The 26970-nt window shown below is 42.9% G+C and overlaps 1 protein-coding gene across 7 annotated transcripts in view; it reads right to left on the bottom strand.

The window, feature by feature from the left end:
* TPK1 (thiamin pyrophosphokinase 1) overlaps positions 1 to 26970 on the bottom strand; it is a 313127-nt gene that overhangs the window by 70730 nt on the left and 215427 nt on the right. For 2 of the 7 annotated variants that reach the window (XM_055708514.1, XM_055708513.1), the window contains exon 7: positions 10726 to 10821. The exons of the other annotated variants lie outside the window; for them this stretch is intronic. In XM_055708514.1, coding sequence (XP_055564489.1) covers positions 10729 to 10821 — 93 coding nt within the window. In that variant the 3' untranslated portion in view covers positions 10726 to 10728. The remainder of the gene's footprint in view (positions 1 to 10725; positions 10822 to 26970) is intronic. 7 annotated transcript variants of the gene reach the window in all.

The raw sequence follows: 26970 nt of genomic DNA on the forward strand, positions 1-26970 counted from the left end.
GGCTTCATGTTAGGACTAGGGACTTCAAGAAAGCCTAGCCTCTATAATTTCTTCAGTGCAAAGAGACTGATGGACATAGTTCTCTGCACTGAGTAGGAGAATCTTATAAATGCTCTTTTCTTCCTTTAATTTCTGTTACTGTCACACACCTCTAGGTAAGAGAGAGAAGCTTGAAGTAGTTAAGAATGAACTTTTGAGACAATTTTCAGCACCCCTTCTTGATCTCTGTTACAGGAAGGAATAATTGGCTGTTGTTATAAAATTATTCATTGACCTGGGATAAGAAACCATGTCTATTTTCAATAGGCAGGGAAATGGTTTCCGCTTTAAAACAGGCTTCACAAAAGTGCCCCAGATCTTGTGCTAGTACTGACTGACTGCTTCTCTCTACACCCATGAAATTCAAAGACCTGTTGCTCAGGTCAGGAAGAAGAGATATAATTAAAGAAACTTCAAGCTGGTCATTCAAACATAGATTTTTTTCTCCTTTTTTTTCCACCTTTTCACCATTTTCTTGTATAGCTAAGTAGTCAGTTGGAGATTACAGTCCATACAAAAATCCATTCTTTTCTTGGAGCACATGATGGGGGAACAGAATACTGTACCACCCTGAAGCCTGTTTTCCTCCTTTATGAATCACACTTGGATAGGAGTGTAAAGTTGATTTGCAACAGCCTTTTTATAATGGGTATAGCTTCCGTTCCCTTGCATTTCAGTGGGAACTGCACCCACATCATCAGTGACAGATTTGGTCCTCAGAATACAGAGGAATATTCACAAGCGTGCTAAAATATTTCAAAGTAGGCCAACCTGAGCCCTAAATAATTGACAGTGATTTGTTACCATAAACAAATACAGTCAGCCTAGCATCTTTTCTCACAAGACTTCGAAGCTCTGAAAGTTGCATGTATCTTTCCAGCACGCATTTGTCATTGCAGTTATAATTCTCAGGGAGAATCCCAGAAGAATTCTACTGGTATGTTAAAAATACCACCTTTGTCTACCACTAAAAGTTAGAAGAAATTGTATTGTGTAGCAGACAATGAAAGAACAAAATACCCATGTGGCACTAACCTTCTGCCTTCCTTAGACCTATGCAGCAGACCTCTTATATCCCCCAAAGGAGTATTCAAAATTATCAACATGCTGCTAGCACTTAGCCCTGGCATGATGTGGCTGAGTTAAAAATTTTTGGTGTGATGAAAAAAAAGTTCAGCAGAGTTGCTACCCTGGACTTCAAGAAAGCAAGCAGTGTCCCCTGGGAATATACTTTTGAGGGCTCCAGAGTCCACACATGCTGGTCAGCCTTTAAGAACCATCTTTTAGAGGCACAGGAGCAGGCAATCCCTTTGTGTTTTAAGTCAAGCAAGCGGGGCAGAAGACCAGCTTGGCTGAAGAGGGAACTCTGCTTGGAAATCAGCAGGAAAAAGAAATTTATGATCTCTGGAAGCAAGGTCAGGCTTTGCAGGAAGAGTACAGAGCTGTGCTCTGCACATGCAGGGAGAAGACACAAAGGGCCAAAGTTCAAGCAGAGTTGAAACTGGTCAGTGTTATGTCATAAGAAAGGCTTTTTTCAGTACGTTGATAGCAAGAGGTTGTCTAAGGAAAACACTGGAACAATACTTGCAGAAAAGTATCACCTGACAAATAGGGATGAAAAAAAAAGTGGAGGCATTCAATGCTTTTTTTGCTTCAGTCTTTAATAATATTGATGGAACATGGGCTGCCCAGTTGTCTTGAGTTGGAGGACCACAACTGCAGGAACAGTGATTTTCTATTTGGCGACACCGACATTGCAAAGGATTTGAACTTGTCCTGAGGAAGGCACCAAAGCTGGTGAAGGGCTGGCAGGCATGGCCTCTGAGGAGTGCTGAGGACTCTGGGTTTGCCTAGTTTGGAGAGGAGGCAGCTGAGGGGCGACCTCGCTGTTCTCTCCAGTGCCAGGGCACATGGGAATGGTTCAGAGCTGTGATCATCATGGAGGTTTGGACTTGACATGAGGAAACGTTTCTGTTCCGAGAGGGTGGCCAAACCCAGGAACAGGATTCCTGGACAGGCAGTCAATGCCCCTTGCCTGTCAGTCTTTAAGAAGCATTTATTGGGACAGAGCCCTTAATACCATGACTCAGCTCTTGGTCAGCTGAAGTGGTCAGGCAGCTGGACTAGATGATCACTGTAGGCTGCTTCCAGCTTAACTATTCTCTTCCCTCTTCTTCACGCTCCTCTTCCCTCTTCTCCGTGCTTCTCTTCCCGCATCTTCCCTCCTCTGCGCTCTCCTTTTCCCTCCTGCTCTCCCCTTCCCACCTCTCCGCTTTCCCCTTCCCTCCGAGCTCCTCTTCCCTCCAATCCCCTTTTCCATCTCCTCCACTGTCCTCTTCCCTCCTCTCCACTCTCCTCTTCCCTCCAAGCTCCTTTTCCATCTTCTCAACTCTACTCTTCCTGCCTCTCCGCTCTCCTCTTCCCTCCACTCTCCTCTTCCATCTTCCTGCCTCTTTGCTCCCCTCTTCCCTCCTCTCTGCTCCTCTGCGCTCTCCTCTTCCATCCTCTCTGCTCTCCTCTTCCTTACACTCCGCTCTCCTCTCCACTCCACTCTCCTCTTCCCTACCTCCTCTTTTCCCTACCAATGCATGCCAAGGAAATCTCTGCTGACATTTCTTCCCAGCCCTGCCCCAGCAGAAGGGATTGAATGGGCAGTCGTGTCCCAGCCTGGGCATTGCCTCTGTCACCTTGTGGGCAGGAGGCACGTCCCTCCTGATGGGGGGTAGAGCTGTGCATTGTCTTCAGATGATTTGACCATCCGGAGAAACTTGCAAAGAACAGGTGTGGCAGGAGGTCTGTGAAAGGTTTGTGTTCATCCAGTTTCACTGGGTTTCCACAGGATGGAAAACCCTCCATCTCTGACCCTGGGGAGGCTGAGACCAAGCCCTGGGTCTGGAGCGGGATAAGCTCCTCGATGGAATGGCTGCAAACCCTTGTGAGGTGAGCAATAACTGCTCATTTCCCTGTGGATTTTTATCCTCATACTCATTTTCAGAAATGCCTGAGCTGTTTCCCTTGAAAAAACAAGCTAAAACTCAAGATCCTGAGAATAGCAGTACTCCCTCAGAGCAGAGATCCATTTGGTGCAACGCTCAGTCTCCAAAGCAGCCAAGCAGCACTACCCAAAGGAGCCCACGAGCAGTGCAGGCCTATTTGTGCCAGGGTCCATGGGGTGCTCATAGGCCTCGGTGGCTGGGACTGGCCTCCCCTGGGACCCCCAGTGCCCCCGTCTCCTGCCAAGGGCACAGGCGACGTGTCTCAGCTCAGCCTGGGCCGTAAGTCCCTGCCCGAGCCATGCTCTAGGTGTGCCCGTGCCTGCCCCTGTCCTGGCTGGGCCTGGGCCCTGCCCTGCAGAGAGCTGCTCTGCTGGAGGGACCCTCAGACCCCACTCACAGCTTCTCACGTAGAACTCCAGGCACATTGCAGTGGGACGGTTCTGTTCCCTTCTGTTCCCGGTGTTCACCGTAGGCTGAATATCAACAAGACTTTTGCAGAGCTGGTTCCCGCCAAGGCTTGCGATGGGCAAGAGAGCCAGAGCGCCAGGGCACGGGGGTGCCTCGGGGGTGCGAGGGCAGCGGGCAAGAACCTGGCCAAAAGGGCCCCGAGGAGCCCTGGCCAGGGGCTGTGCTCAGTGCTACCGAGGAAAAGCAGCAACCCGCGGGGGCCACGCTGGGGGCCCCCTGGGAGCCTCGAAAGCTTCCTCCCCCCGCATGCGGGGCACGAGGCCACCTTCGTGGGGCACCAGCAGCAGGCACCTGGCCAGAATGGCCCAAAGGAGCCCTGGCCAGGGGCCCTGCTGGGTGCTGCAGAGGCAGGCAAAAAACCCCGGGCAGGGACACTTACTCGCCCACCGCGGGGGAAAAAAAGCCTTCCTCCCCCCAGCTGCGGGGCACGAGAGGCCACCTTCGTGGGGCACCAGCAGCAGGCGGTGACCTGGCCCGAGGGAACGCAGGAGCCCTGACAAGTGGTCGCGCTCAGTGCTGCAGAGGAAGGCAAAAAACCCCCGGGGGCCAGTGCCAATGTGCCCCGGGGGAAAATTCCTTCCTGACCCCAGGCAGCGCTGGCGATCGGCTGTTCCCTGAGCACGTGAGCGGGACCGGCCTCCTCGTCCCACGGGCCGGGCACGCCTCCCGGGAGATGCCCCAGCCCTCTTCTCCCTCAGCCCGGAGCCACCTCAGGGGCTTCCAAGAGTGACCAAACACCCCTGGCCTGATCGACCTGGGGGGACAAGAATCCTTCCCGTGCCTGGCAGGGCACCAGTGGGTGCTCCAAAGCTCTGGGACCCCTGGCAATATCTCTGCATCCCATAACTCACGGCCACCGCCCCTGGCTCCACAGGGATGAAGTCGGTGAGCTCTGCAGCGCTCCTCAAGAAGGCATTCCCTTGGTGGTGCCATGGCTGTCCAGCTGAAAAGACCTGATAGCCTTGGGCACCTCTGGGGGCTGGTGGTTCTTCTCCTCTCCTGAGGGGCTTGTGTCTGCTCCCTGAAGGCTCAAGCAAGATTCCCATCCATCAGACAGGGTTTGAATGTGGCCCTGCCAGAATCTGCCCTTGCAGCGGAGAAGCTCCAGCAGCTGCGTCCAGTGTCCCCCAGCCTTCCTCCCTCAGCCCCCGGGGAATCCCACCGGCCCCTCCAGGCCTTCCTCTCGGGTGTCTTCAGGCCGGTGCCAGGCCAGCTCTGGACAGGGGACACTGGACGAGGCCCCTTTTATACTCCCCCGGGGCACTGTGACTGCTGCGTTGCCAGGTGATGGCATTGTGACACAGGTGACACAGGGTGACACAGCCCCCCAGGCGCCACCCCATCCCCCGCCCAGCCCCCCTGGGAGGAAGGGCTTTGGGGTGCCGGCCTGAGGCAGCCCCTGTGCCCAGCAGGCCCGGGGTGCTGTCCCTGCCCTTGGTGGCCATGCACCGGGCACAGCTGCTGGGCGTCCCTGACACCTCCTCTGCCGCTGGGCTCCCGAGGACAGACCCCGGGCTGTTCCTCCTCTCTCGGGCCGTGGCAGGGACCATCCCTGCAGCCCAGCGCCCACCCTGGGAGCTGCCCCCTCTGTGCGCCAGAGGTAACGTCCATGATGTCCCGCAGGCAGGAGGACGGGGCCTTGATCTGGCTGGGCACAAAGCCTGGGGTGTAAGAGGGGTGATTTGAGCAGCCACAGCCTGGAGGAAAGCCAGAGCGTGACCAGAGCCCTAGGATGGGGTGGACAGTGCCAGCAGGCCGCCATGGAAATAAGACAGGCTGTGACAAACACGTGAGCAGAGGCTGCAACGGTGCGGTGGGAAGGTTGGTCATTTCCACACCTAGAACACCTGGATCCCTGCTGGAAGCACAGCCAGGCAAAGGATGACTCTTCCAAACTGGGAAAACAGCCCACTGCTGCTACTGCCATCGCATCCCCCTTCCCACCGAAACCGAGCTGTGCAGCTCCTCTGTTAATGACACCCACTGGCTGTGTTTACATGGGATACAAAATGCGCTTCAGCCCTGGGGGAAAACTTTCTCAGCTTGTTTGTGAGTTGAACCTTTCTGAGAGTTATTTGCCAACCTCACTTTGTGGGTGGATGTTCAGACCTTGCCTAGAACCCTGGAAAGTGTCTTTTTCCTTTAGGATTCAGTATATGGAGTCCTGAAAGAGTAAGGCAGGTACTGCTCTTGTCATTTTGTACATTGGTGCCCAAATTCTTCTGCACATTCAGATGATGCAAATAAGGGCATTTATACCACAGACATTCGTTTCGTTTGTGAGGATGCTCAAGGTGAAAGAAAGGCTTTTGGTTCCCTCTGCTTGAACTTCGCAGGGATGTAGAGCTGCAGAATTTTCTCACCTTTCCTTACCAAGGCACCAACAAATGACATTTGCTACTACCCTGCTTATGGTGAGGTCTTCTTGCAAAGAAATCCTGAATGATTTTGTGTTCTTGACCATCTTTTTTGTTGAACTTCAGTAGCTCTTTTCCTCCTTTGTCCTTCATCCTTGATATTTTTCTTGAAAGTGATGGAAGCTCTCTTAGCCTTTGTCTTGCTTCTTCTAGTTGTCATTGTCTTCTGTGGGCCCACCATGTCCTTAATGAGCTGCTTGGTCTTTGTCTTCATCCCAGATGGAATTTTATCTTTCTTGAACATGAGGAATAAGAAATGTCCATAGTTGTAGAGGTGAGGTCTCACCAGGGCTTTGCACAATGCTTGTCTTTCCTATGGAAATATCTTGCCTGACACAAATGCATTTGCCTGTATTATATCTATAGCTCATAGTCACCCTGTGATCTATTCACACTTCCAGATTGTTTATATTCAGCTAAGAACCTCAACATTTTGATGCAAGCTCAAAGTGGCGAGATGGGCCACTGAATGTGTCCTTAATATCCTTTAACTTTTGGTCAGCCTTTAAGTGGTCAAGTAGTTGGACTAGATGAGCATTACAGGCTCCTTCCAATTGATCTGATCAATTCTATGAAATCCTTACCATTTACTGCTTGGGAATAAAATAGAATTAGAACCCATGAAGGAGGGGACCACTGTAGAACAAGTAATGCTCTATCAAATACACAGTAATATAATGTAAGAAGAAAACCCCTGACATAAGAAAAAAAAAAGAAAAAAAAAAAAAAAAGAGTCAAGAGAACGACAAATTGCTGTGAAAAGAATAAACGGTTCACACTACCAAATGCAGTAAGGCTGCAAGAAGTAATACTGCCTATTTAGGCCTTTTGAGTCATACATATTTTATTTCCTGTATATAAAAATTTTCAGTCTGTTTCACACAATAGCAAGTCAGAACACATCTCCTGGAGAAGGTGAACCTTCCAATAAAAGAGAAACTTCTTGTTCAAATCTACTTGCAGCCTGTATTAATGAGATGGAAGAATCAAATTAGGTTCTTCCATCACAAGAGTATCGAAAAAAAACCATAAGGACAAGCTAGAAAGAAAACATATGGCCAAATCTTTCAAAAATCTAAAAGCTAAATAATTAATTTCAAGCTATTTAAAGTAGTAATAAATTTCAGGAGAACTACAAATTGATGCCTCTCATTAAATAATATATAATCAAGGATTGTTTATGGAATCAGGTGCATTACTCTTGAATACTAGATTTCCTACCTTCCTAATCTTCTGTAGCTGCATCTCCCTCTTGGAAAGCATTCATATAATTTCATGGCCGCTTCTGCTCCATGAAGCAAGATGCCTTTGGGCTACTACTGGGAGAGAATCACATTCAAGCCATCTACATTTTCAGAACGAAAACCCTGTTGCTTGCTTCAAAACATTACCAGCAACAAGGCTGTAGAAGCTTGCAGACTGGCAGAACATTTCTGCTAATAGAAAGTACATTGTCTTCCAACAAATCTCTAAGGCCTACATACAGTACAGAAAGGAATCTGAAGGTGTATTTTGTCCAGTTTTACAAGATCTGGCTAGTATCCTGGGAATTGCATGAAGGCAAAGGGGGCTGATAAATTTCTAACAGTAGACCCTTAGTATCCTCTAAACTTGGTTTCTCTACTTCCTAGTGACAATTTTGGATCCTCAAACACTATACACTTACCTCCTCAATTCAACATATAAATTATGATGAATGAAATGCAATACAGGAATATTCATTGTCTCAGATTTCCTGTATGTTTATAAACATTTTAGCCAAACTTCACAGGGGCATATACGGATTGAGAATTATTTATGTGAACAATCATCTTTATTATATAAAAAAAACAATGTGTGGGTATCTGTGAATGCATCTGTCCGTCCATTTGTCCATATCCCCACCTACTTTAGGGAAAAAAGTTTGACCTTGAATAGTAGGAATCTTCTTACGTCTAATCACATTTTTTTCCTCTTTCTAAAACATATGCATGTGCACAACCTCCCTGCCCCTCAAAACTGAGCCATGGGGGTTCATTTATTTTCATCATTTCTTAGCAATCTTAAGTGTTCCAGCTTTTTCATGCCAAAGCTTTGTATTTGTAGTTGCAGGCGTTGCAGACATCCCTTCTGCAGCTGCTGGTTGGGCTCTGCCTCTCCTTCCCCTTGGTCAGCATCAGCACCTTTCAGTGCCCTGTCTGCCCCCTGCAGCCAGTAGCAGACTCTTCCCTAGTGCTCCCCTCGCCCCACCAGCTTTCCTGTGCAGGTGGCAGTGATCGTACAGACCGCAGACCTCCTGGCTTTCGTAGGTGAGATGACAGAGTAAAGCAGGTGGTTGGTTTTTTTTTTTTTTTTTCTTTTTAATTTTAAGCAGGTACAGCATACCTTTATGATTCTACTCCCCTCCCCCACCCAGTGTTGGAACTCTGAAACATGGAATACAGGAGAGAACGGAACAGGAGAGGACTTTTTATTCAGCACTTAAACAGGCTACTTTAATAGTAAACTCTTACTTACATATATCACACAATCATAGAAAGGTTTGGGTTGGAAGGGGCCTTAAAGATCAGCAGGTCCAACCCCCTGTCATGGGCGGGGGACACCGGACACCAGCCCAGGCTGCTCCCAGCCCCGTCCAGCCTGGCCTTGGGCACTGCCAGGGATGGGGCACCCACAGCTGCTCTGGGCAGCCCGTGCCAGCACCTCTCCACTGTCATAGTGAAGAGTTTCTTCCTTACGTCCAATCTAAATCTACCCTCTTTCAGTTCAAAACTATTGCTCCTTGTCCTGTCACTACAGGCCTTAGTAAAAAGTTTCTCTCAGTCTTCCTTGTGACACCTTTTATCGAAAATGCTGCAACAAAGTCTCCCCAGAGCCTTCTTCAGGCTGAACAACCTCAGCTCTCTCAAAATGATCTGAAATGTCAGCTCAAAATGATCTGAAAATGGCTGTTGAGAGAGAAAGTTTTGAAGCAGAACTTATCTCCCCAGAACACTTCATTTTTTTTTTTTTTATTTTTGTTTTAATTAATAGAGAACTAAATCAGAACTGCACTAAGAGCAGAAAAGTTTCTGCTGACTAATCATTTCAGAAGATCCAGTTTAAAACTATCTGGAATGTATTGCAACTTTGACTTGATTGACTAAGTTTCAACACAGGCATCTGAAAAAAATATTAAATAATGTCAATGTGTTATCTGAGACTTTGAAACAGGCAGCAATAAATATTCCTGGCTCAAAATAAGCAGCCCATGTGCAGATGCAGAATTTCCAGAGGGACCCTTTCCAGAATCAGGGCAAAAAGAGATTACTGCTCTACAGTGTTTTTTGCAAATGAGAAGCTCAGGATATGATGCTCTTTTGAATTTTTTTTTCCTGATACAGGTCTCAGTCCCTTCCCTTGTCTCCAATAGCTCTGTTCTATTCAGCAGAGACTTAAGAATTTTTCTCCTTAATGTCCATAATTTGAGACAAACTGGAGAAAAGCCTAAAATGGTTCATTGGAAGGGAAGAGTAATTTCAACATCCAGACAGAAGACCAACTGCTTGCATGTTTGTTTTTAAAGAAGGTTTTGGGGAAGGGTTCCTGACAGACCACCAGAGTGGGAGATGTTCCTCTACGGGCTCACGGGCTGCTGCTGTTACACCACCGCAAGCGTTGGGGCACGGCAGCACTGTCAGGAAGCCCTCCCACTGCGGTGCCAGCGAGGAGCTCCTGTCACAGGCCAGACTCTGATTCTGCAAAAACACAGAGCAACAAGGCACTTTCTCATTAAAAATCAAACCAAAACACAGAACTGATGTGTGACAGGCAGCTGACAATCACTGTAGCAGTTTACAGTCCTTCAACGGACGTCTCTCCAAACAATTGTCCGTAGCCTACAGTCCTCACATGGCCCTTTAGAAGGGCTGAATGTATAATGAGTCACGTGTGTTCTGGCTACAGGACCAAGCATAGTGGCAAGATGAAATTAACCAAACAGCTTAATGTATTAACAGAATCTCTGGAGATAAATAATCTATTTTTTTTTTCCATATATTTTTAGAAAGAAACCAAATGGAAGGCAAATAGTTTCAAACTTTCGTTAAGAGTATGTTAATCAATATGGCCAAGATGTACTAAGCACATCAGATTTTAAAAATGCCCTCAGGAGCAAGAAAAATATGCTGTTTTAAAACATAATGCACCTGACTACTAGGGGAAAAGATATGTGTTTGTTATCAGACAATAAACCAGGCACTCCAGATTTTTTTTGGAAAGGAATGGTAGGAGACCCCTCTCTAATCTGGTATCACTCCAATGGAATGCTCACCCACAACAACATTGATTCCGTTTACAGGTTTCATTTTATTTTAAATAGTCACAAGACCCTTGTTAGCTACTTGAGAAGCATTCGCTAAGGTAACTAGTACATATCTAGAGTGGCTGAAGTGCAACAGCAGGATTTATATGGTCTTTTAGTGGAAGAATACTCGAGTAACAATTAAGGAAGGTTCATTTGGTTATGCTTTAGCATGGATAATGCCCAAAAAGTTGGCCAATACATTCTTTCATTCAGCTGCTACTGCAGACTTCTATATATTCTACAATGTTACTAATCTAAGTTACTTTTGATATATGAGTTTGAGAAAGTTTATCCTGTTAAGACCCCCAAACTGTGTCATTTCAACTAATTAACACAAGAGATTAATTCATCAGTATTTTCTTTTTTTTCAAATGAAGTTCATCAGAACTTAAATCTGAGATGACATATAAGGTGAAATATGCTATTAATTTTGCCTGTATCTGGACAATAAAATAGTATAAATAGTATGTGCTTATCTTACCTCTCAGACAGTTTCATTCATGACTAAGTTCAAATGTGAGCAACTTGTACATAACGTACTTGGCCTCCATCTCTGCTTCGCACCAAAGGATTGTAACTTGTGTTTTCAGGATACAAGGAAAAAAAAAAAAAAAATCAGGTCTGCCTTCTAAATTCATAGAGCCTGTTTTTCTCGATTTATCCTTTTCTCTTTTGCTTTTCTTAGGATAATTTTGGGACAGCATCTTATCAGCCTCAAGGATCAATAAATTCTTGAGATGAGTGTTTTCTATTAGCTTCAAGAAAACATTACTTTTGATGAAAGTGAGTCATCACTGCCTTATCACTAGTGGTTGGCGAGGAAACCATTTCATCTGCTCATTTGTTCTCAGCCACCAGCCAAAGATTCCCCACAGGTCCTAAGAATGCCAAGAGGATGTCCAAAACCAGTGGGGTTTTGGTTACTGTCATTCAGATCCTCTCCTTGTCTGTTGGTACATGTTCAACTGCATCAGGATTCCTGTTGTAACATCTGGGCCTTAAGTGCCATGCTAAAGGTTAAGAAAAATCCACACATCTTCAATTTTAGATAAATTATCTTTTGGTGGTCAAACTGGAGAAGCAGTTGTTTCCCCCATTTACTTCATATCTGTCTACCTGGAAAGCTTGGAATGAGATTTGAAGCAGAAAGAAAGGAAAGAATGAAGAATTCAGACCTCTAAAATGCTTACCATTGCAAAACCAGACAGACTTAGACAGCAGAAATGTCACATTTGACTGTGTTAAGTAAGAATACAGAATTAAAAGCAATATTTTATTGGGGCATCAAAAGTTTTGGGGCAGCAGACTTTTTATCAAACTGGAGTGAAACTGCTGGCAAACAGCAATTATAAAGCTTTTGAGAATTTAAATAAGAGTGAGAAGGAAAGCTGACAGGTGTTAAGGAGCACCCAGGTCAGACAAAGACATCTGCCAGGGACATCAGCAACATAAAGGTAAGACTTTGAGTCTGATAGTGGAGGACAAGACAAAAAAATCAGAGTTGAAATGAAGGAGGTGCAAGCTGAAACCACAGAAGGAATTTCCACAGAGGAAAAGTCCACTCAGGGGTGATAAGGGATTTAAATAAAAGTATGCCTATATATAAAATAAGGGAAGCTCATAAGCTGCAAAATGAAAACATACATACTAGCAGGCTTTTACTATTGTCAATTTATAGTGTGTTTGCAGTAACATTTCAGTTTAAAGAAGGTAGTGTATTTTTTTTTTGTCAGTTTTTGGTGTTTTGGTTTTGTTTGTTTGGGGTCTTTTTGTTTGTTGTTGTTGGGGGTTTTTTTTGTTTGTGTTTTTTTGGTGTGTTTTTTTTTTAAATACTGTGGACTGTCTCCACATACTCTGCTTTGATTCACAGTGAGCTGGAGCACCCACAGCAAAACAAAAAAACCCCACACTAAAATTCTAAACAAAAAAGCTAAACTGGAAGATGGCCTTCAGAAGAGCACCTAAAGCCACTAGTGGCCATTCACAGAACCACAGACCCAGACTAGGACCCTGAAACATGCGCAGTGTGGACATCAGCCACCACAAAGTCTTTCAACCCTAAGAACCTCCTTCTATTGATCTGCACTGCTTGTTAATGTAGACAGAGTCTGGAGATGAAGGAGGTCTAAGACAAATGTGAAAATAGTGAGAGGGCAAAATCATCTGCCTCCACAGAAAGTGGCAAATGATTACATTCAGCAAGATTTAGGAAAGCAAACTCTTGATGTCTTGAAACAATTTACATGACGGCTTTTGCAACAATTTGTAAATGCTGTACAGTGGCACGGTGCAGTCTACGGATACTGTGGTTTATCTTAAATAGTACACTTCACAGAAAACAGGCAGGCAACAAAACGCCAGCTCAGGATAAATTCTTCTGAAGTAGTTAATTTGGGACTGTTTCAATATAATGGAGAGATGAACAACTGAAGATTTTACTTTATAACTTTGGACAAAAAATGCCAAATAAAATTCTGGATCCCAGCAGTTTGGTTCTGGTTGTATGGAAGGGCCTGTCACTCTCTGGCAAGGAAGACGGGCACTTTAGATGAACTGTTGGTTCAGGAACCTGCAGAAGGTATTTGAAAAGATAAAGCCTGCCACCACCCGAGAAGATTAAGGCTAACCATTTGACAGAATGAGAAGCAGCAAAGAGCCTGCATATCGACTTCCTTAAGGGTTTTGGTTTTAATGCTAAAATGCATAGGAGGTTGATGTACGGAGAATGTCCAATTATTATACTGATGCTGCTCACAGATTCCTGAAAGGAGGAATCACAGGTGCACAACAGCACTGGATCTGTAAGCCCTGAACCGACCCAACTGCTGCTTGGCTCTGCTGGCTCTGCAGTACCCAGGATAAGAAGCTAGTCCTGACTTATTTCCAGGAAGCCTACACCTGGTTTAAGGAGTAATTGCAACCAAGATGCTACTCTGCTCAACCCCCCCCCCTGAAATCTAAACTTCTCAACAGCAGATTTCTAAAATGCAACATTTTTGTGGCCTGCTTACAAGTTAATGAAGGTAATTCACACATTGCATTTTTGCTCCATTTGATATTTTCTCATCCTCTCTATGTAAACTTCTTTCTTGCTTATTATAAAGTGAAAAATAAAAATAGAAATATACTGACGCAGGGAGAAACCAGCAGTGGCACATTGCTAGATCTGCAATCTCCCCACTGCGTCAGTTGGTTCCTCTCAAAATTATTACTGGGCATGGCTACTAGGACATACAGCAAAAAAGAACTGTTCTAGTCACACCCGAAAGTGTGTATATAGATTTAAATAATAAACCCACTATTGTTTTACACTGCCCTACACTTCAACTTTAACTAAGGAACAAAAAAAATAATCAGATCAAAGAATAGATAAATAGCTTCTTGCTTACTGAACCTCTCCCCTGCTCTTTCCTCCTGAATTATAACCATACATGTTTCTTCATTTCAAATACAGCATACAAGATACTGACTTGCATTGTTCCAGAAAGAAACCCATTTTTGTCTAAGAAAATGGCTACACCTATGTGCAAGGAAAGACAAATACAGGTACGCAACAATCAGAAAGTTCAGATCCAACCTTAAATCCAAGCGTTCCCCAAATTTTCAATGCTAACATATGGAGTTGTGGTTTTCTGCTATTGCATGCTACTGCAAAATGTGATGCATCACAGAAACCTGCTCCCAGACCTGCACAGGAGAAATATCTATGCAAGACACGTACATCTATTTTAGTTCTACAGTAAATGAATATAACAGAAACAAAGTGGGGAAACATCAGTGTTCCAGATTCTTGTGCAGAAAACTAAAATATACATCTCTGTCTTATTGCTTCTACATAGCTTCTTTGCCTGCTGGATGTATGAATATTGCTCTCATTTTTTAAACAGCTGCAGAAACTGAAACAAGACCTGTATTACACAGACTGCCCTCCAATTTCCCAAGATGCTGGGTTGCTTTCAGTCTAGACGTCACTTGTAACACAGCTCTGTCTCCAAGGACCCATCGGCATCTGGTAATTCCAGACACAAACTTAGTAGCAGTTCTATTATGCAAAAGGGTTAATTTTTCATGCCTTTTCTTAATGTTAAAATTACTAGCTGCTTCATTGCTTATGTCCTTTTTCTTACCTGCTGTCTTTCCAGCTAAGCAACTGTATGATCTTTAAATTTTACTTCACAATGTGTAATCGGTAGGCAGTTTTCATCAGAGCAGCAAGTGATTTTCTCAAGGAATTTTAAAAACTCCAGAGATTTTTCACTTGTTTATCCTGGAAAACAAAGAGCAAGCCCTAACAAAACTTTAAAGTTATTACCCTTGACCTAGAGTTACTGCAGCTACCCCCAAAAGAAACGTGTCAGTAGTTAAAGGTTCATGCTCAAAGTACCAAACTTGCTTCCAGGACATTGCATCTTGAACTACTAACAGGTAAAGTTAGAAACACCATTAAACTTCCTGATGTCTGCAGCTGAGGTAGCCTGAAATCCACTCGAAGTTTGGAGGTTTTGTTTTAAATACCAAGTATTTTCGAGTGCAGCTTTGACGCCTACTCTTTTTCTTTTTTTGTACTTTGCACTTTATGCCAGTAGACCTAATGTGTATAGATAAGACTTAAAATATTTTCAGACTTCATATATCTCATTTGCATGTTCAATGAAATGTCTAAGCAGTCAAAATTTATGTTTGCTTTTAAAATCAGAAGAATCAAAAAGAGCTCCAAATAAACATTTTTTCTATCACATATTCTTCTGAGCTATTTCAACTATCACTGCACACCTAGAAGTATGTTTATACATAAAACCTCTGGACAACTAGTAACGTGTTTTCTACTGGAAAGTTTGTGGACACAGCAACCACACACATCTTTTGCCTCTGCCCATTCTGGCAGCAGTTTGCAACTACCCTCTTTCCCCATATTCCAAGATCAGAGGTAAATACATTTATCACAATGTATTACCTGAAATCATATTGCATTTTAGCTAAATCGCTTATCTTTCCAAAGTGTATGCAAGTATGACAACACCAAAGTGTTGCCACATATGATGTTTATTAGAATAAATCTCTATAACCCACAGATATTTATTTTTTAATGGGATTCTACCATTTTGAATGTTCAACAGCCCATTCTATAAACCGGGTGTAGTTAAACCTGGGAAGGACAATTAAAACCAAAGGTGAACTTTTCTAGTACAACTTTGCCACACCACGGTGTCAGAGACTGCATATTCACCTATATTCAGAAGAGGACACATGATAAATAGTACACTACCTACACGTAGTTCTTATTTTTTTAGACTGCAAATACTGTTAACCTCCAATTTTAAGCATTAAAAGGTATCTAGAATGTGATTATAGATTCTTCTGGAATGTAAAGCCCTTAAGCCTCTGACTCTGCGACACAGATCCCTACACAGCTATTTATCTGTAACCCCATTCACACCACACACATTTTTGAATACTATTCCCATGATGAAAAGGAAAAAATGCTTGCTTTCCAAGATAAATTCTAATGTGTTCCACGTTAAAGATAAGCTGCTATGCTGGGTAAGAAAAGGAAATTCTGGTTACATCTTGAACTGGTTCACTGTACACTGAAGCTGAATCTGAACACAGATGCAGGCTGTACAGTAAACACAGGATATATACTAGCGATATGCATTGTGAAGTACAGGAGGATAATCTGGTCCTAAATCAGGCCACTAACTGATCGCATCTACACAGCTGAGAGATGAAAAACTATCTGGTGTAGGCATCTATTTGTTCAGCAAGAGAGAAATAAAAGTCCATTTCTTTTGCTTCCATAACAAAGGCTTCTGACTTTCATTAAAAGAAAGCTCGGTGACTGTAAGACTGAGAGGCTGGAGAGCAGCCAAAGGTAGAGCTCACCACCGGGATTATAGTAAAGATAAGCATGCCCCAAATTTTAAAGCACTTTCTGCTCCATAGGTAAACAGAATCTTTGTATTGCATCTCAAGAACTTCTTCTTCACTGCTGCCTTTGTATGACCATGGAAAAATATTTCAAGAAATTTCCAAAAATGCATAATCTCTTACTACTGTGATCTGCAGATCCAGAACAAAATGAACAAATCTGTCCTGACTTCGTGAATGAAAGAGCCTATGTTTCAGTGACTAGGCTGTACGCAGTAAATGCCCATTAACCAGCCAGCTGATAATGTTTAATTTTCACCATCTCCCCTAAAACATCGTTAATGACTTCTGCAAATTACTGGCATGCAGTCAGTCTCAGTTTGCATTAACAGTACTGCATGTAATTATGCGGCACAACTAAAACCCAGCAGGCTACAGGCCAAATCTTAGTTTCATTGCAAGGCAACGTTTTACCATAAATTTCGATGACTGGAAGATAGGATTTTTTTTTTTTATTTTCGGTTCCACAGATTCATCCAACAATCACGGATTTGAACCACTACTGAAACATGCTGCAGAGGTTTCAACAAACTTGAGACATGAAAGGAGAACAAGGAAATCTATGCATCCTAGATCCTTAAAAGACATTTCCATTTCTACTTCTGGCGGTCCCTGCCTAGCCCAAAAGAGAGTTTCTCATCGTTTTTAATTTAAAACACAAGCTTCCCCGCCTCAGAAAAGTCTCACAGAGATCCCTGTATAAATAAGAAACTCAGTAGCAAGCAGGCCGGGTGGGCGGGTAACCCGTTCGATCCGTCCCTGCTGCCAGACGAGCTGTTATTAAGCAGAGGCAGAGAAAGGCACCACAGGGCACTTTCTCAGTAGCTGTCTAGAGATCATCTCTGCAATACCTGCATGATGGGGAGAGCTCCCTCACCTGCTGGAAACAGAAAGAAAAAACCCAAACCTACACCGTGCAATATGAATGACTATTCATTTTCATATCCAAACAACATTATCGGTAATTGTCCCTGCATGCCACGAACACGCTGCTGCACCATACACTTCCATGGGTCTGCTCAGACTTTTCCCCTTGTGTAAATAACTTTTTTGACCCAGGGCTCACATTCCTGAGGAAATCTCTTTCTACTGTCTGAAAACCAGCAGGTTTCATAAAACGATAAGCAAGAGAAGTAAGTAAAATACCAATCAGCAGACTTAAAACTTACTTCTTGTCAAGGCAGTGCAACATCTCTCACCAGCAGTCATACAGCTTTTGCATGTCCACCTCTCATGCAACAGTGTCCTCCACCACCCGGAAAAGCCAAGTAGAAGAACCAGCCACAACTTTACCAGCACGCAGCAGTAATACAGACCCCAGGGTGAGGGTCTTTATGGAAAATCTGTGTTTGCAGAGGGGATGGCCTGACCCATGCGGTAACTAAAATCAGTGGAACTCCCTCTCAGGTGAACCCACTGATAAACACATCACTGATTTTAAACACCACATCCCCTTCCCATCATCCTGTTGGGGCCCTAAGGCACTGCCAGCCCTGAGTGTCCATCCCCAGCCCCCTGCAGTTCCCCTCACCCTACCTGTGACCCAGGACCTCCCATCAGGCTGCTGGTCCCCGCCCCAGTGTCACCAGGTCCCTATGGCCCTGCCATGTCGGACCCACGTCCTGTCCCCATCCCCAGGAAGGTGCCCAATGCACGGGGCTGGGGCTGCTGCCTGGCTGGGGGGTGGGATGGGGTGGGCTTCCAGGGCCCCCCCTCCCACCCCACCTCAAGAGCCCCTGCTGCCCAGGGAGCCCCAGCACTCACTACCCTCCAGATGTCCTCCTCAGTAAAATAATAATAAAAAAACCATAATTTAAAAAAGATCACAAAATTGGGATATATAAGGAGGGTAAAAAAAGTTTGCAACTGTTCACATCTTCCTGTCTGAGAGCTAGTATTGCTAAAACAGAAGATAGAAATTAATTAAAAAATTCTGATTACAAGTCGAGCAGGAATAAAAGGTCACAAAAAATTATTTGCTTTTCCCACCAAAAAAATCATACCAGCTATCAGCGACTAATGGGTCATCAAACAGCATATTGCTATTTTATTGAAAAAGGACATCTTCTGAACAATCTTTTATTCATTCTTTTGCAGAAGTTGTTTCATTTTGCCTAATTTTGCAGTATTAAAATGAAGGTCAAAAAGGACCATCTCTTGTCAGTTACAAAGTTATTCAACCAGGTCCACTGCGTTAATTACAGACTGTATACTGCTGTACAAATTATGCTCGAAGTAAGAATGAATGAGAAAAGCCAAATTAGTATGTGAAATACTTTCCTGAAACTAAGATTTCTGCATGGCTTCCTAAGAAAATAAATTTCAAAAATCCAATTGTTTTTTCTTATAGTGACAAGAAACCAGCCAGCAGTATATTGGTATTTTATTGATGGGTACAGTAAAAGAACACATTAAAATATTTTCTGTAGACTCCTTTACAGGTTTTTCTCCATGTTTCTCCATGTGACGTTTCTTCAGTTGATGTCTGTTTCACTTAAACTTTCTAAAAATAGTCTTGGTCTTGAAAGATCTGTTTTGATTAAGACATGCTTCCTTTACACTGCAAAAGTTAGGAAACCACTTCACCATGCCACAATTGGTTTTTTTGCTCCCAAACACTAGAATCAACTAAATTAAAAAGACGTGCTTTCTCTACGCTCAAGGCCTTGGAAGTATATCTGCAGGTGCCTCAGTTTTACTAACCATTGCAGATGTGCTGAAATGTAGAAATTAGCTTTCAAGTCAACATACACATAACTTCTTCCTCACGCACCACACATTTCAAACATCTGACAACAGTTTTATTTTGGGACAGTTAATCACCCGTGAGTATTTACTTATAAAAGCTGGTTTTCGAGAGAACCTAACTAGACCATAAAAATTTGCTTTAGGCAGAGACAAGCACAAAACCAAACTTAATGCTTTCAGTTTGTTTCCAGAATAACAAAAACTCATTTGAGCTCTCCTAAGTCACTGACATCAGTGGGTAAAAATAGCTTTTACTTTTAAATTCAGTTATACCAACTAGTGCGTAAAGATGCCCAACTGTTCTGATACTCATTTTAGGTCTAAGACGCTTCAGAAAACAGGCAAAGTCTGACAGCAAGCACCTTTCTTGGGGAGGGAGTGGCTCTTATTACTGAAGGCTTCCTCTTCTGTGTCTCACAGACCAGAGCCACCAACGCCTGTTGCAGGTCATGCTCCCGTAGCCTCTCTCCTGCCCAGCAGTGACATTGTGGAGGGGTGTTTTCAAGTGCGCTCTGTACTCACCTGCCTCTCCTCCCACTAACGTCACCATCAAATTCCCTGGGGCCCAGTGGGACCTCAGGTAAGTCACACCGGACATTTTCTGAAGAAATGTTAACAATGACTTAGACATACAACGTTGTTTAAAAACAGAAGCATTCCTTTTTCTAATGCCACCATCCCCACCTTTCCCCCATGTTTTTTTCTTTCTTACTTCAGATGTATCGACCAACTGCCTAAACCATTGGTTTCCCACTTGGTCTAATACAATTATTTGCAGACAGCTGTAACACTCAAACAGAATTTTTGTACTGTAATGTTATACATGCAGGGTATTTACATAAAGGCATGACACACCATCCTGTCTGTAAAACTCTTTCCCCATGCATTTCTACCCCAGACTCATCTATCAAAATTCCTTGAAGGGTTTCTTTATATTTTTTTAGAAACAAAGAAATTGCGACAATAAAAGTGGTTCAGTTGCTAGAACCAGGTGCTTACTTACAATGCACCATATGTATAAAGCATCCCAAACAACCACTGCTATCAAATCCTACTGGGCATATAATTTATACACAAGCACACAGAGCACAGATTTCCCACCCCTTTTTTCTGCCTTCATTTCTTTCTTTCTTTCTTTTTTTTTAAACTTTGTTCACTCCCCATTCTGTTTTTACTTTCCTTATCCTCTGAGTATTTTTTCTACTTGTCCTCTACATCAAGCAGAACATCTTGAGAGTAACATGACTTAGACCACGTTTGAATTCAGCTATTCATACTGCAGTAAACATATGGATTCAAGGCTACATAATAAAAGAACAGTAGGGATGGCCTCATGCTAAGACTCCAGTCTGACCTCCCCAGAACCTGCAGAAATTTCAGCTCAAAATTTACCTTCCCAAATCAGGACCATATATACATACAAGTAAAACCCTACATTTTAGACAAGAGTTACATAGGAAAGGTATAAAATTCTGAAAAAAAAATACATCAAGAATGAAGAAAAATGTGAAATGCATTTGGGGCTCAAACATACAAGTAACTTGAGAAATGTAAGGTTTTTCCTTGACTACTCAGAATGCCAGCAATGCCACTAAGACTTTCTAAGTGAAGGCACATCAAGGCAATGCTCTCAGCTTGGCATAACATTTTGACAAGTCTTTTAAGGCCTTAAACTTTAATGAATATGGAAGCAATAATAAGAATGCATGACATATACAGAGCATGTTTGCTGCCTAACGGGATGTTTTTCTACCAGAATGTATTCTGCTTATAATCTCCCAAAATGTGGCTGGGTAATCTAATCAACTCACAAATGCATTTAAACTCAGTTCTGTATTATAAAACTCCATGTGGTTTTATTACATGTATACACAAATATACTCAGATTTCCTACCTGTCATAAATATCAGTCAGGAGAGAAATAAGGAGTCAAACTTTGCCCTCATGCATTCCCAAAACCTGCAGTAATCTCATTCTCACCATTCAATACTCACACATACAGAGGTGCTTAATTCTAGCATTTCTAATATCATAAATTAAACCAAAGAGAGATCGGGAGCCATGTTTGATAAGAGGGTTCAGGTAGCTTTTTAAAAATTGACTCCTGCAAATGAGGTCTTGTCCCCCTGCAGAGAACTATGTCCTTCTGGGCAGCACAATTACACAAGTGTCTTAGGAAAGTGTAAGATTTCTCATCAACACAGACATAAATGTTTGGATAGTGCTAAATATTCTCCGTCCTCTTTCCAATTAGCTTTCCCATGAACACATGCACTTTCCTGCTGATGCATAAAACATGTCTGTCAGTCTGAGCAATGCCTTAGATCCAAAAAGCGTTAAACATGGCACAACTAAATCTTTTTAAAATTCTACTGAAGTAAATGGCAGCACACACAATCATGAAGTGGTGCATATATTTCTAGGACAAATGTCTTTGGGATATTTCTACTGTAAAGCCAATGTTATACTCATTTTTCATTTTAAAAAACATGTACATGACATTCGGAGAAGACTGAGAATGTTTTAACTCTGTTACTTTACAGTTTACAAGCTGTAAATTAAAACACTTATTCAGTTTTTATCTAATTTGTCTTACTATCATAAAATGGAAACACACTTCTAAAGCAGCAGAAACATCAACCAGTTCAAATGGCATAGCCTTCAAGTAATTTCCAACAGGTATCATTCCATTGCTTTTTCTCCCCCATAACAATAAAAAAAGTGGACAAAACACTGTCCCCAAATGACTTATAAGCATATTCTTTCTATCCATCCATCACATTCCCAGGAGCGTTACAGTTATAACACTGTGGTTAATAACCTCCTCTTCAAAAATCACGTTCCATTTTTGAGAATGTATTATGGACCTATAATGAAACTGAGCAAAATGTTCTTTAATGGGTAACACTCAATTTTTAGAACTATATAATTTTCTCCAGGTATGTAAGAACACACCCACACAGCAGAGAAAAAATCTGAGGAGTTTTGGAAAGGTAGAGTTCCTACAGTCAGAGAATCTTACTTTTTCATACATGACTAATTTTATCATTGTGATATATTTATAGTTACACACACATACAATCTTTAAAACAAACTATCCTCATTATGTATTACATGATATATCATGTTTGAGTGATACTTCACAGAAATCATGCCAGCTATTCAGAGATGAAACTACTTCCAAGAAGCTGTACCTTTTACATTGGCTTTGTTTGGCTCTCACCTATTTTGACCGGAGCCATTCAATGGTAAGGAACAGGCTGGAAGCAGTTCTGTTCATTCCCTCTGAGTACTTCTGTGTTGGTTTAATCCCAGCCCCACGCAGCTGCTCACTCACTCCCCCGACAGCGGTATGGGGGAGAGGACTGGAAGAGTAAAAGTGAGAAAACTATGGGTTGAGATAAAGGCGGTTTAATAGGCAAAGCAAAAGCCGTGTGTGCAAGCAAAGCCAAACCAGGCATTCATTCACCGCTTCCACGGGCAGGCAGCGGCTCCACCATCCCCAGGAGCGCAGGGATGCATCATGCAGAACAGTTACTTGGCAAGACAAATGTTGTAACGCCGAATGTGTGTCCCCCCATTTCCTTCTTCTTCCCCCATCTTATATACTCAGCATGATGTCCAATAATATGGAATATCCCCCTGGCCAGCCCAAGTCAGCTGTCCTGTGTCCCCCCCCCAGCCTCTCGTGCTCCCCCCAGCTCTCTCACCGGCAGGGCCTAAGAAACTGAAAAGTCCATGACCCAGTCTGAGCACTACCCAGCAACTACCAAAACCATCAGCGTATCACCAACACTGCTCTCACACCAAATCCAACACAAAGCACTGCACCAGCCACTAAGCAGAAAACCAGCTCTACCCCAGCTGAAAACCAGGACAATTTCTTAGGATGGAGAAAAAACAGACTTTTTGAGTGCCACTCAGTTGTAGGTAATGAGTATTAAGGCTGTGGCTAATGCCAATTACAGCCCATTTTGAAAAGAGATGTGTGCCGCCTTGCATGACCTCCTGTCTTCTTGGAAATGGAAGAGTTTGTTTGTGCCGGAATAAAATTTGTGATGCAGAGAGAGGGTGCAGGCAGGAAAAATGCTCATCCTACAGCATACCTCCCTCTGCTTCTGACTGCCTTCCAAGTCTTGTTGTGGCTGTCTCCTCAGCTGGCCATGTCTCCACCTACCACACCAGCCGCATACTTGCCACAGTGCCAGGTATCCAGAGAACCCTTTGTGCCAGCTCATGTATGAAGGTCTGACAAGAAAGCCCTGCTTCGTTCACCCACAGTTTGCGATGAGAGGCCTGGATTACTCTGTATGACTCAAAGAAGCATCTCCACTGATCTGACTGGGGCTAGGAAAGTGAACAGAGGTAAGCATGTATGCAAATGTTCACCCAATGAAAGCCTAAAACAATCAATGAGAAAAATGAGACACAAATATAACAAGAAGTACCTTCTTCTGAACAGAGGTTACCCATGCAGCCCATACTAGGTGCTAAGGAATAATTTACTACACACAAGTATACATTACCTGTGATTTTTTTTTTTTTAAATCTCTGTTCACTCACCATTCTGTTTTTACTTTCCTTATCCAATCATGATTTTAGAAATAGTAACAGCACAGTTTTTATCTGGTGTGGTGCATGATCACCACTGACACCTTACTTACTTACTACACAATGTAGAGCATTGTAAGTGTACTGGTGAACATTTGCATTGATTTAACATAAAATCAAAACCAAAGCAACAGAACTTTATGAATCACTCCCTCCTCCAAAAAATCAAGAGAAGAACCCTCTCCCATCATTTTGTCCCCTACGGGAATAAACACTGCCCGAGGAAGCAGTCGACACCACAAGCAGAGTGAATATGAGTGTAAGTGTGCGTTTGAGTAGGGAGGAGCAATTGTGGTAACGCTGTGTAAAGTGCACCCAGCACACACGTACAACTGCTAGGGACCACCACAGACCTTCACAGCAAACCCACCACATTCGGGCACTGATCATTATTTCTCTGAAGCTAATAACTGGGGTACTGAGACCCTCTTGGTCACCTCAGGAGTTACTGCAGCTTCTGCTGAAGTCCACAGCTGTAGAGTGCAAGGAACAACTTGGGTCCTCTGAAGATTGGGCACAGATGAGACGTGCAACAGATACTTCTGCTATGACCTTAGAGTTTACTTTGACCTCCTTTTCAACCTACCATGGATCCAGATTATGAGCATTTCTTAATTTTTTTCCTGAACAATACAATAGGATGACAAACGCTTCAGGTTTTTATCCCAGTAGATAAATAACATAACCATACTCTGTTAGTTCTTCATGTCATTTATGTCACCTCTCCCTCTCTAGCCTGTCTAAAGTCCATAGTGCTCTCCTCTCCAGTCCATAAGTAAGTGGCAAGATTTGCATTGCTCTCTCTCCTCTTTGCATCTTTTCACCAATCTCACTCCTGCAGAGCATTAAATGCAAATGTTTTCCCTCCACTTCCAAAGTTATTGCCTAACTTGGCCTAGGTAACAGATCTAACCCAACACTTAAAAACCTCCCATGCCTTCCCTCTATCAAAGGACAGACACGGCTCTGGTTTTCTCATAGCATATTCAGTCTTCTGCTTCGTGCTGAACACTAAACTTCAGATACTTTGGCACATATTTGTGAAATATTTTATTTTTAGGAAAAGAAAAGAAAAAGAGAAAGAAATGTATGCTGGTTCTATACAACTGTGGTGAATGAGCATTCAAATTGTGTATTTTAAACTAATTTCAAGAAATTTGGCCTCTCTCAAAACACAGGTCAGCAGCTCTTCTGAGAAAGGAAAGAACCAATTATTTGCTTAGGGATTTCTACAACATCTAGAGTTAGAGATTAGTTCGGATAAGAAAGGGGGAAAAATGCGCCTGTCCATCCAAACCACAAAAGTTTATCTGACCACATACTAAAGAGCAGCAACATATAGCTATGCTTGAGTAGGCTATGTTCACGACAGCTCATTGGACTGGGACATGATAAATGAATTTCCTAGAAACCTCACAGAATGAGAACAAATCTTGCTGTAAGCTCTGTTATGTGATATGCTAGGATTTTCTTTTGCTCAGTCACCTATGAAAGGCTGTGATAGCTACAGTCATTTGCCCTTCTCCATTTCTAACCTGCACATCTTTAACACATTAAGAAAGACAGGAGGGAACAAACATCCATCCCCTAATGGCCCCTAGAAACTGTTTTTTGTTATGACAATCAAAACAGAACTTGTAATATTGTGATGAGATGAATAATGTTTTGTTGGATGGCACAACGTTCACTGCTCATGCAGAGGGCCAGAAAGCTAAAAGATGTAAAAAAGTAGAAATTATTATTTCTAATAATTGTCTGCCACACTCTGACTAGCTCTTCTTTTCTTTTCGTTCCTGGATATATTGTTTATTAGAAATAATCAGCTGTTGTTATGATTGGCAATATATATATTTGGTCAATCTAAGCCATGACATTCTCACATTCAGATGTGATTTTTTTTGTCATGCTCCTTAAGAACTGTGATTAATTACTTTATACATATCCATCTTCTTCAGAATTTCTCCTTAGGAGGCTGGGATGAATTTTTGACTATTACAGAAAAGTGAACTTTTGTGATTTTTTGTAGAGGATTAAGCACTTTCAGTAAAACCCTCCATCATCTCTAAAGGTCACTCCTAATCAAGTCACAAGCACCAAGAAGTAGGACAGAAGGTCCCAGCTGACAGGTCACTGGAGATAGAAACCCTGAAAACTGGATTCAATTTTCAATATGGTATTGACTCCCTTGGTACCTGGGCAAATCATTTCACTTCCTCATGCCTTTGTCTCTCTCTCGCTGTAATATACCTTGAAATCTAACTAAAGACGTGACCTGAGATGTAGTCTGAGATTCACTAATGGAAGATCAGAGCCTGTATGAAAAGCTAGGTAAGTTATTATTCCTTGTCTTATGGATTCTTCTAAAAAAACTATTTCTGTTGAAGACTCAGTATGTCAGCTGCCCCTCATGATAAAGAAATTTTGAGAATACACATAGCCCTAATAGCCTGATTTTAGGTATATAATCTGAAGGAAAGAAATCACGGTACCGCAGTACCACACCATAGTGTAAAACTGTATGGACGACTGTCAGGCACGTCTAAACACCAGGCTTATTTTCAGATTTCCTTCACCACCATTTCCTCCCTCTCCAAGATGACTATGAATCAGGAATTATCAAAACAGTCCGTGCAGGGAAAGCATCTTCAGGTAAATTCTACCTGCCTCACCGCTGGATTTTTATCCCTCAGACAGGAAAAAATGTTGAGTCATAAACCAGTGGCCTTCAAATTACCCTGCATTTCCCCAGTCCCATGGAGAAACACTGCCAGGCTTCACAGAGAGAAGATCTTGTTCTCACTCCTCCCAGCTGAAAGTGAAGTTTGCACGGGAGCAACCAGAGGCAGGCTCCTGGCAGGAGAAGCTTCGGGGCTTCCAGGAGGAGACACCAGCAGGGTGTCTGTGTAACTGAACTGCAGGGCTTGCCTCAGCCTGGCTCAGGAACATGAGCTCCTACTGTCTTTCAAGATGAGAGATTTGAACTCATTATGCATGGTTTTCCAAGGGCTACAGAAATGAGCCATTACATTCGCTTCGTTATCTGAAGACCATGGCTTGGGCTGATGCTTGCAAATGTTACCGTCCTGCCACAAGAGACCATAAACGAGGAGGAGGAACACCTCAGCTGCACATTTGAAGTGTATTACCAATGTCAGGCAGCTCACCATAGTGCTGACAGTTATTTCTGACCTTTTAGTGCCTTTTAACAGACTACACTAAATAGCTAAAACTGATTCACTTTCCCTGGTGACTCAGAATAATAATAATAAAAAAGAATGTTTAAGTATTTTATCTCCTAAGAGTTTTCTAGGAATACGCTTGACAGCTCAGTGTGCCTCCGTACTGGAAGCCCTTAAAAACTTCCTAGACTATGGTTGGAAAACCTGTTTGCTAAATCAGCAGCTTCATAATACCTCCTTAAGGAGACACAGAACATATT

The sequence above is a fragment of the Falco cherrug genome, chromosome 4 (genome assembly GCF_023634085.1).
Source record: "Falco cherrug isolate bFalChe1 chromosome 4, bFalChe1.pri, whole genome shotgun sequence".
Lineage (NCBI taxonomy): Eukaryota > Metazoa > Chordata > Aves > Falconiformes > Falconidae > Falco > Falco cherrug.